The sequence below is a fragment of the Aotus nancymaae genome, unplaced genomic scaffold (assembly GCF_030222135.1).
Source record: "Aotus nancymaae isolate 86718 unplaced genomic scaffold, 86718_ANA_hifiasm-v0.15.2.pri h1tg000011l, whole genome shotgun sequence".
NCBI classification, from domain to species: domain Eukaryota; kingdom Metazoa; phylum Chordata; class Mammalia; order Primates; family Aotidae; genus Aotus; species Aotus nancymaae.
This window is the reverse complement of record NW_026988422.1, coordinates 52,981,022-52,990,961: the sequence shown is the minus strand read 5'-3', so window position 1 is coordinate 52,990,961 and position 9,940 is coordinate 52,981,022. Positions and strand designations below refer to the sequence as shown.

At 44.6% G+C, this 9,940-nt stretch overlaps 1 protein-coding gene across 5 annotated transcripts in view; it reads left to right on the top strand.

The window, feature by feature from the left end:
- The first annotated feature begins 436 nt into the window (after window positions 1-436).
- DCAF5 (DDB1 and CUL4 associated factor 5) overlaps window positions 437-9,940 on the top strand; it is a 102,135-nt gene continuing 92,631 nt past the window's right edge. The window contains exon 1 of one of the 5 annotated variants that reach the window (XM_012438185.3): window positions 437-872. In XM_012438185.3, coding sequence (XP_012293608.2) covers window positions 659-872 — 214 coding nt within the window. In that variant the 5' untranslated portion in view covers window positions 437-658. Of the gene's footprint in view, window positions 873-1,034; window positions 1,224-9,940 lie in introns of those variants that run through there. The other 4 variants (XM_012438184.3, XM_012438187.3, XM_021675055.2 and 1 more) reach the window with 4 other exon arrangements.

Below are 9,940 nucleotides of genomic sequence, written 5' to 3'. Positions count from 1 at the left end.
CAGGCAGGGGCCAGCAGAGGGAGGAGGACCGGAGTCCCCGTCCGCACCTTCCCCCACCCCAGCTGCATTTTCCCCGAACTCGTCCGGGTGCTGGCCTCCGGGCGGCAGCCGGCCCGCTGATCCCCGCGGGAGGAGGGCGAGCCGAAGACCGGAGGCCACTCGGATTGTTAGGCGCTTTCAACTTCGCGGAGTGCCGTGCGCTAGGGTGCAGCAGGGTCTCCGCCCGGCGCCACCCGGGTCCCCGCGCGGGAAGCGGCTCAACGGAGAGGGCAGCCGGCGCCCGCGGTCTCCCGGCCGGACGCCCGCGTTCTTCCGGCCAGCCCCCCACGGGGGGGAGGGGCGCCGACGCCGCGTTCTCGGGGCCCCGCAGCCGGCGGAAGGGCCGCGCATCGCGGAAGCGCGGCGGCAGCTGAAGATCAGCTGCTGGAGGAGGCGGAGAGGGAGAGGGAGGAGCCTCGGGGGGAAGGAGAGGGAGGGGACCGTCAGGAAGCCGCGAACGCCGCCGAGTGTCTGCACACCTCGCTCTGCCTGCCATGGCTGGTTAAAGAACCATCCGGATCGCAGTGCGGGGGGAGGGCCGGGTGGGGGGAGCGGCGGCCGCGCGTGAGGCCGAGGGAGGGGCGGCGGCGCGAGCGGCGGCGGCGGCGGCGGTTCCAGCATGAAGAGGAGAGCTGGCCTGGGGGGCAGCATGAGGTCAGTGGTGGGCTTCTTGTCCCAGCGGGGCTTGCATGGGGACCCCCTGCTCACTCAGGACTTTCAGAGGAGACGCCTGCGGGGCTGCAGAAACCTCTACAAGAAGGACCTCCTCGGCCACTTCGGCTGTGTCAATGCCATTGAATTCTCCAACAATGGAGGCCAGTGGCTGGTCTCAGGTAAATCAACCCCCTTCCCCTCCCTGCGCCTCCCGGCCCCCTCCCAGCCTCCCCCTCTGGCTCTCCTCCGTCACCCTCCTCCTGCCCTCCGTCCCCACCCCCTCCCTTTCTCATCCCCCTTCTGCGGTGGGAAGGTTTGGTGTCAAATTAAAACCATTGCAGGGGGAGGGGAAGGAGAGGATGTCTTCTATAAAAAAGACCTAAAATGGTTGACAGCTCCTTAATTCGCTTTATCCCAAGTGCAAAGTGATCTCTCCTGATGCCTGCCTTGAAAGTGTGGGTCGGGGAGGGGGGCGAGGTTACCGCTCGACAAAGTTTGACGACAAACTCTTCCTTCGTGTACTTTAAAAGGTGCTGGGGGCATTTTGGGGATGTGGAGGGGGAGGAGGCCGAGGCGCGCCGGAGGCAAGGGGGAGCTGGATCCCCCGTCGCCGGTGTCAAGTAGAAGGGGTCTTGGGGCTGGGAAGCGGGCGGTGACACACCGGACGCCGAGGGGCCAGGGTCTGCGACCTGGGGGCTGCCGGGGTCCGCGGAAGGGAGGTGACTGGCGGTGGGGTCGCCGTGGGCCGCCCCCCTCGGCGCTCGTAGGGGCCCAGCACCATGGCCTTTCGTGATGTGGTGGCCTCCTCTTCGTCTTGTTTTTAATACGATTTCGAGAGTGGTGAGGGCAGTGAAGGCTAAAGGGCACCAGCCTTAACTTGAATGCGCAACTTGCGAGGCAGGGGGTAGGTGGGCGACCCCCAGGAGACTTGTTGGCGGGATCCCGGCGTCCCGCACCCCGTTTCCCGCGGCCGCCGTTGCAAGTGGTCTCTGCTTCTCCTCCCTCTCGCCCAGACGGGCCTGGTTGCCCCCGGGCTCTCCCTCTGGTTTGGGGAAAGTGGCGAAATCGAGGCCGGGGCTCCGGCCGGGCGGTGTAGGCCTCGCTCTCCCGGGGCTCCTAGCGACAGGCAGCTGAATCGATAGCCTATTGCTCCCGGGGAGGCCCGGGCCCCACGGGCCGCGGGGGCCGTTGCCCCCGGGGAGGTGCGCTTACTGCCGGTGGGGGCGCTCGCTGCCGTTGTCCCCTCCTCCTCGGGGTCGCGGACCCAGGGCTGGGGAGGGTGGGAATGGGTCTACGTGAGGGCTAGGGGGCGGCTCCCCGAAACCTGGCTCAGGGGAGGGGGGTGAAGACGGCTGATTGGGCGTTCCTGCTTCCCTGCTGCCCTCTTCTGTCCCTTTTTCTATATTGGGAGGGATGAAGGGGGAGTCAAGCGCTGGACGTGGCGCTTAGCTTCACCCAGGTCGGTCCCCGAATGGCTTTATAATTTGTGTCATTGGGCAGCTCGCCAGAAACTTCTGGGATCATGGCAAAGCGTCCGCCTTCAGTAGTAACCGTCGGAAGTGACACGGGGCGGCGTACAGCCCAATGCTGGGGTAGCAAAGAGAAAGTCTTCTGCGATCATTTTATGTTAAACCTTCTGGGATCTGTTCAGAACTGGCTTGACTTTTTACCTCAGATCGTTTTCTTTTTGACTAGGTGGATTTGGCCCTAGATCATCCTCTGAAGAAACCTGATCCTCTGGGCAAAAGCTTCCTTTCCCTATACCATCATATAAAATTTTGTCAAATAAATTTCAAGAGGAAAAAATGGGGGACTTCTTCTTTAAAGACCTGGCTCCCAGTATTCTCCCCTACTGGTTTTCATGTGTTCATGAAACTCCTGATGTATTCTAACAGAGAAGTTCCCAGACACAAGTAAACTTTACCTACTGAGTGAGGGAATTTGGGGGTACTTTTTTGGCGATAACTGAACTAATCATGTTAACAGAATTCTAAATAGTCACACATTGCCCAGCTTGACACACCTTTATTTATGCATTTATTTGAGACAGGGTTTCGCTCTGTTTCCCAGACTGATGTGCAGTGGGCTGTCACTGCTCACTGCAGCCTTGACCTCCCAGGCTCAAGCTAACCTCCCACCTCGGCCTCCAAAGTAGCTGGGACTACAGGCAGGTGCCATCATGCCTGGCTAATTTTTAAGTTTTTTTTTTGTAGAGGTGGAGTCTCCCTATGTTGCCCAGGCTAGTCTTGAACTCTGGGCCTCAAGTGATCCTCCTGCCTCACCCCACAAAATGCTGAGATTACAGGCATGAGCCACCATGCCCAGCCCCCACTTTTTTTAAAAACAACAAATTTATTGAGATAATTTACATGTCATATAATTTATCTATTTGAAGTGACATTTTTAAAAGCACTGAAAATTTCCCTCCATTCTATTTTATAGAATCCTTGGGCAGGACTCTCCCCGATGTCTAAATGAACGCTATTTTCTCTAGACTTGGCCAGGTCATTTCCTTTATCTTTATTTTAGCCTGTAGAAGAGGAGGGTCCTTTCCACAGGAGAAGCTCTGGCAGACCTTTCGATTCTGGGTATTTCTTTCCTTTTCTAGGCTTATGTTGCCTATCTCCATCAGTACTTCCTGGGTTCCAGCCTTCTTTGTCCCTTGCTCCTCCTCCTTCCCCCCATACTCCCTCTAGCTCAGTTCTTCCTGTTTCCTTTTTATCTGCTCCTGTTCCTGTTCTTAGCCTATCAGCAGACTTTTCCACAACTCCTCCAGTTTGGCTCAGATACACCTAGCTTTTCCTATTTATTTGTTCCTCAAACATAGAGTTTTGGTTTAAAGTCTTTTTAGCTGTTTACCTTCCATTATGAGTATACAGTTGTGTTAACAGAAAGTTTCTCCTGTTTGCTTCAGATAAGGAAGCCCCCTTTGGGATTTCTAATATACCTTAACTTGTTAAAGCTCATTAAATTTTGTTCTGGGAAGTCCTTCAATAATTTTCCCAAGTTTAAAACAATATAAACTGTCGTGTTTACATTTTTTCTTACCTATTTTTGTCTCTCTTTAGCAGTCAACACCTGAGGTGGGGAGTACAGTATTCTGAGGCTAATGTCATGTATCCTCAATGTTGTAATGTGGTGGGATGCCAGACTCTGGGATGATAATGAGATTATTTTTATGCATTTTGTTGTTCTTGTGTCTTGTCTGGATTGGAAAGCCCTTAGAGTGTTGTGATTAAAATGATAGATTGTTCATAGTTTGTTCATTGTTTTCATTTCATAATTGTTTGGGCAGGCTCATATTTCTTGTAACTGACACATACTATTTGACAGAATTAACTTAGACCCAGGGCAGAAATAATATTTGCATGATTCCTGTGGCTGTGTAAAGTACTATTAGTTAATGATACATCACTTTTCTGTTCCAACAGCTATCCCCTTTTCCAGGGCACAGTGAGGCCAGCAGATATTGAGTAAACCAGAGAAAATCAGGAAGGAGAAAAGTGCTGTGCTTAGAAGTGAAATTATGACAGCAACAGGTGGCGAAATGGTTACTTGACACATGAAGATATTTTAACCTAAAAAGTACTTTATTTTTCTTGTTGATGACCAGAAAAGGGCATCGATATGATACCATTTTAGGCAGTGTGGTATAGCAGATATGTGGCTAACATCATTGCTGTGTCATTTGTTTAATATGTGACCTTAGTCAAGTTACTAAGCCTCTGTGTTTTCTGAGGTATACAGTTGGAATATCGGCACCTACCTGAAGCGCTTGTTGTGAGAACTATGTTAGTCAAAGTGTAGGTTGGGTGCTGAACAGAGTGCCAGGCCTCTCAGAGAAAATATCGAGTTCATTTTCTTTCTCTTTTGTACTCAAAACACATGGTGTCATTAATAGCAGACATTTGTTCTTATAGTATTGGTAATAGACCAGTGCAGATTGGGCAAGCAGGATAGTTTTGTGACTTTTTCATGTGGAATGTGGAGGCATAATGTGGTGTGAAAAGTGCTTGGGATTTGATGTCATGTCATTTGAGTTGGAGGCTCCAGCAATCACAAAGTGTATAAATTTAGGTAAGTCCCGCCACTCCACTAGTCTTCTGTAAAATGAGGGTAACAGATTGCCCTCACTGGTAGTTAAATGGGGGTAGTGAATAGTCAGTGAAATGTTACATGTGAAAGTGTTTTATGAACTAGGTTTTGAGTGAACTTTACATTTTTTTTTTTTGAGATGGAGTCTTGTTCTGTTACCCACGCTGGAGTGCAGTGGTATGATCTTGGCTCACTGCAACCTCTGCCTCCCGGGTTCAAGCAATTCTCCTGCCTCAGCTTCTTGAGTAGCTGGGATTATAGGTTCATGCCACCACGCCCAGCTAATTTTTGCATTTTTAGTAGAGATGGGTTTTCGCCGTTTTGGCCAGGCTGGTCTCGAACTCCTGACATCATGATTCACCTGCCTCAACCTCCAATGTGCTGAGATTACAGGTGTGATGCATGACACCCGGCTTGTGACATTACTTTTTATAAAGACTAGCTTTTTTGTTGTTGTTGTTGTTTTTTTTGTTGTTGTTGTTTTGCAACCTCCTGCCCCTCCCAAGACTAGCTTATACTTGATGATTGTAGTCTCTTCTTAGAGTATTTGTGTGTTAGTCCTTTGAGGAATGAGGAACAACACTGTGTGTTAAAGTGTCACTTATAAGATAGCCTAACAATATCAAGGAGGTAACAGAACTACACGTATTTAGGGGGATACCTGGGTTTACCTTTCAGGTCTTTGATTGCATCTAGTACTTTAAATTGCTCTCATTGCCTCCTCTTATGCTTTTCCTTTTCCTTAGAATGGTGTCTTTTATATGTTTGTTTAAAGTTTTTTCTTTTTTTTTTTTTCTGGGAAGAAGATGAATATCTTTTAGGGATTTGACTGGAAGACCAATCAGAATGTATCTCTATGTGCATTTGACTTGGATTGTTATTCTGCCTTTTTATATCTTGTAAAGGGTTTGTGCAAATCATCTTAGCAGTAAACAAAAACAAAGATTTGGCTCTTTGGAATGAGAGTGGCTATAATATTATTTCCCCTGAATTGAGGTTTAAGGCATTGGAACTTGGAGATCTAGCAGAATAACCCATAAGTATGAAGTTTTGGGCCGGGCGCGGTGGCTCAAGCCTGTAATCCCAGCACTTTGGGAGGCCGAGGCGGGTGGATCACGAGGTCAAGAGATCGAGACCATCCTGGTCAACATGGTGAAACCCCGTCTCTACTAATACAAAAAATTAGCTGGGCACGGTGGCGCGTGCCTGTAATCCCAGCTACTCAGGAGGCTGAGGCAGGAGAATTGCCTGAACCCAGGAGGCGGAGGTTGCGGTGAGCCGAGATCGCGCCATTGCACTCCAGCCTGGGTATCAAGAGCGAAACTCCGACTCAAAAAAAAAAAAAAAAAAAAAAAAAAAAAAAAAAAAAAAAGTATGAAGTTTTGAGTTACAGTGAGAGATTGTGATCCTTTTTGGGTTCTTATGACTAAATATAGGAAAAGTACCTTCAGAAGTTTTTCAAATAGCATGAGCAACTATGATGTTTCAAAGTATTAATTATGTAGGAGTTGTGAATGGGGAGAGGCATTTAGTTGCTTGGTCATAATATTTATAAATAGGAATAAATATTTAGTCTATTTCCAGTTCAGATGGGTCTCTGACCATATTGATCATTATAAGGATTCATAGTATATATATAGAGAGATTTTAGAGTATGAACTCTGAAGTCAGACTGCCTGGGGTGACTACCAACCCAGCTACTTGCTACCTGGGTTGCCTTTGACAGGTCACTTACCCTCTCTGTCTGTTTCCTCACCCATATAATAAGGATAATGATACTCTACAGGGTTGTGGTAAGGATTGAATAAAATAACATTTGTAAAGTTCTTAGCACAAGGGCCTAACCCAGGCTGTTGCTACTGCTGCTGCAACTGTTGTTGTTTCCCTTGAATGTCACAAAAGGCTTTTAGGAGATTGATACCTTCAACATCTAACACATACTGCATATGGCACAGTACACCATGAAAAATTGAGAAAGATCTCCATGAGGTGAACTGTTCAAAATGATTTGTGAATAAGCTTAACCAGTACAGTCATCAAAGAGTATTTTTAAGCATTGGATAATAACCATGATTATACCTATATGCTTAATTTGAACTGATTAATTAATGGTCATTTCCTGTTTCCCAGTCACTAGTTTATATCACATTTTATGAAATCAGTGTTTTGTAAATAAATTAGTCTAAGAGCACATTATCTGCAGGTAAGGTGTTTGGCTTTAGCCAGTTAAATAAAGTCTGACTTTATTAAAGCTGTTCATTTAATTAGAATGAATTTCTTGGTTCAGTGGTTACTTATCAGGAGAAATATGGCCAGTGGTAGAGCAGGTTTCTGACTTTGGAAAGCCTTCATGGTGTATACTTTTTAACAGGGTAATTGAGGAATCAATTTTCAAATTTTCTTCTGGCCTTTCTATTTACTGATAATCCATTGCTGTGAAGGTATTAAATTTTATTATTTGGTCTATTTATTAGTTCAGTAAATAGTTTTTGAGTCCATACTATTTGTAAGACAGGAGCTATGAGGACAGGGATGATGAATCAGATATAAATTATGTTTTCAAAAAGCTGGCATTTTAGGAGTGTTCAATTCTCATTTGTAACCATTCATGACCTTTTAAAATTTATTCGATTTAGCTTATGATACTTTAGTAGATGTTTGTTTTTTCTCTGGTTGCTATACTTAATACAGCAAAAATGCTCTTTCCTGTGAGATTTGGTGGGAAAGAAAGGCCTGTAGAGATGGTCCTAAGGAATTTTGCTATGATAAATTATAAAGATCATGTCATAAGGATAAAGTAATATGAATATTTATAAATACACATTATTTGTCCTGCTTGTTCTTCAGTCAGCTAATTGATACCTATCGAAGGTTGGCAAATTTAGATTTATGCCTGGGTTTGTCACTTCTGCTTTAAAATAACCTAGTGAGGTTTGGCTGATGATCATTAGTCACATTGGCGTTATTATTAACACATCAAAAAGTTGTCCCTGTGTTCAGTATTGTTCAAAGGATCATTTTTAATTTGATTTATGCCAATGTATTTTTGATTGCTAAGATTTCCTAAAGAGAGCAGTAGTCCTCAAGTTACGTATTCTGGCCATCACATTGAAAGGAAGTGTCTGCCCAGGTACAAGCATGTGTTTATTCACTGGTTATTGATGGATTTGGTTGTAAAATACAGTTGGAATCATTTAGATGAGGGAAGCTTTATTGACCAGTAAAACTTGTCACACAAATGCATTCTGCCGTCTGAATTCCAAGTTAAGAAGTAGGTGCATTTATTTTCTCATGCATTGACCAAGGCAGAGAGAGCATAAGTTTATAAAAGCACTTCCATTGCTAATAAGGATGGCACTTAATTTTAATTTGTTTTCTTTTCATGGTCTTAAGAAAGAGGAAACTAATTGCTTTTCTTATTATTTCAGTCTGACTGTAGATACTCAAGGGTGGAATGAAAATCTTTTGAAGTTAAAGGAAATAAAATCCTAATTCAAATGTAGATTATCTAGGTTAAGAAGGAATCAATTCTGTTTTCAATTTTTGTTGCCTCACATTATTATAAAAATATTCTTACTTATAACTGAATATTAATTCATTTGAATTAACTTATTGTGGGAATATGAAATTCCATTTCTTTTCTACTCAATTCTCCTTTAAATTTTTTGATTTTATTATGTTGCTATAGTATGGGTAATTAAAAAAAATTTTTTTTTTTATTTTCAGTTATAAAAATTAGGTTACCATTTGTTGGCTGGGCACAGTGGCTCACGCCTATAATCCCAGCACTTTGGGAGACTGAGGTGGGTGGATCACCTGAGATCGGGAGTTTGAGACCAGCCTGACCAACATGGAGAAACCCTGTCTCTACTAAAAATACAAAAATAGCCGGACGTGGTGGCACATGCCTGTAATCCCAGCTACTCGGGAGGCTGAGGCAGGAGAATCTCTTAAATCTGGGAAGTGGAGCTTGCAGTGAGCCAAGATCGTGCCATTGCACTCCAGCCTGGGCAACAAGAGTGAAACAACATCTCAAAAAATATATATATACATAAAAATAAATAAAAATAAAAGTTAGTTTACCATTTGCCAAAGTTTGGGTATGTAAGATGAATTTAGGTAATCTTTGAATGAATATTTAAAGTTTGGTAGTTAATTTATCTTTAGACACATAAGAAAAATTAACATGAATAAAATAGTTTTAATGGTTTTATTACTTGAAGTGAAGCTAAATTTTTAGGTAAATTAAGGCCAGGTGCAGTAGCTCACACCTGTAATTCTAGCACTTTGAGAAGCAGAAGCAGGAGGATCACTTGAGCCCAGGAGTTTGAGATCAGCCTTGTCAACATAGCGAGACTCTATCTCTACCAAAAATTTTAAAATTAGCTGAGTGTGGTGGCATGCAACTTTAGTCCCAGCTACTCAGGAGGCTGAGGTGGGAGGACTCTTTGGGCCTGGAAGGTCAAATCGGCAGTGAGTCATGATCATGCCACCGCACTGCAGCCTGGGCAAGAGAGTGAGACCCTGTCTCAAAAAAAAAAAAGTCAATTTAAAGAAAAACAGTAAAGGTGTTATGTGGATATGGCAAAAATCAAAAGATGATCAAGATTGAAGATTGTAAAATACTGCATTAGATAACCCTTTATATCTTCTCTTTTCCTCATGGAATTGGAGAAATGGAAGGATTTTCATTTTACAGGAAAGGGAGCTGAGATCTAGACAAGTGACTTGCCCAGAACTGCTCTTGTAGTCTTTGGCTGTCAGGGCTCTAAGTAGGGCTCCTTGCTCCCAGGCAGATGCTGTTTCTCTCTTTTCCTTTTGTAAGCAGGTCACATTTTCTGGATCTGTCCTAAAGAATCGAAAACTGAGTGTTAGCAGTTTGTGGAGCACATGTACAACTCTGGTTGCTTCTCTTAAATTATAAATTATATCTCTGTGTTTTGCTGTAAATAAGGCTAACTTGTTTTACTTAAGTATGTTTATTTACTAGTTAAAATGTTTATTGAGTACCCATTGTGTGCCCCTTTAATCTTAATAACTATGAAAATTTATTTAACTTTTTTCTTTTTCTTAGCTTGTAACATATGCCAGGCCTTCTGCTAAGCACTTTACGTGTCTTATTTGCCACTTGGAAAATAGCCAGCGTTACCTG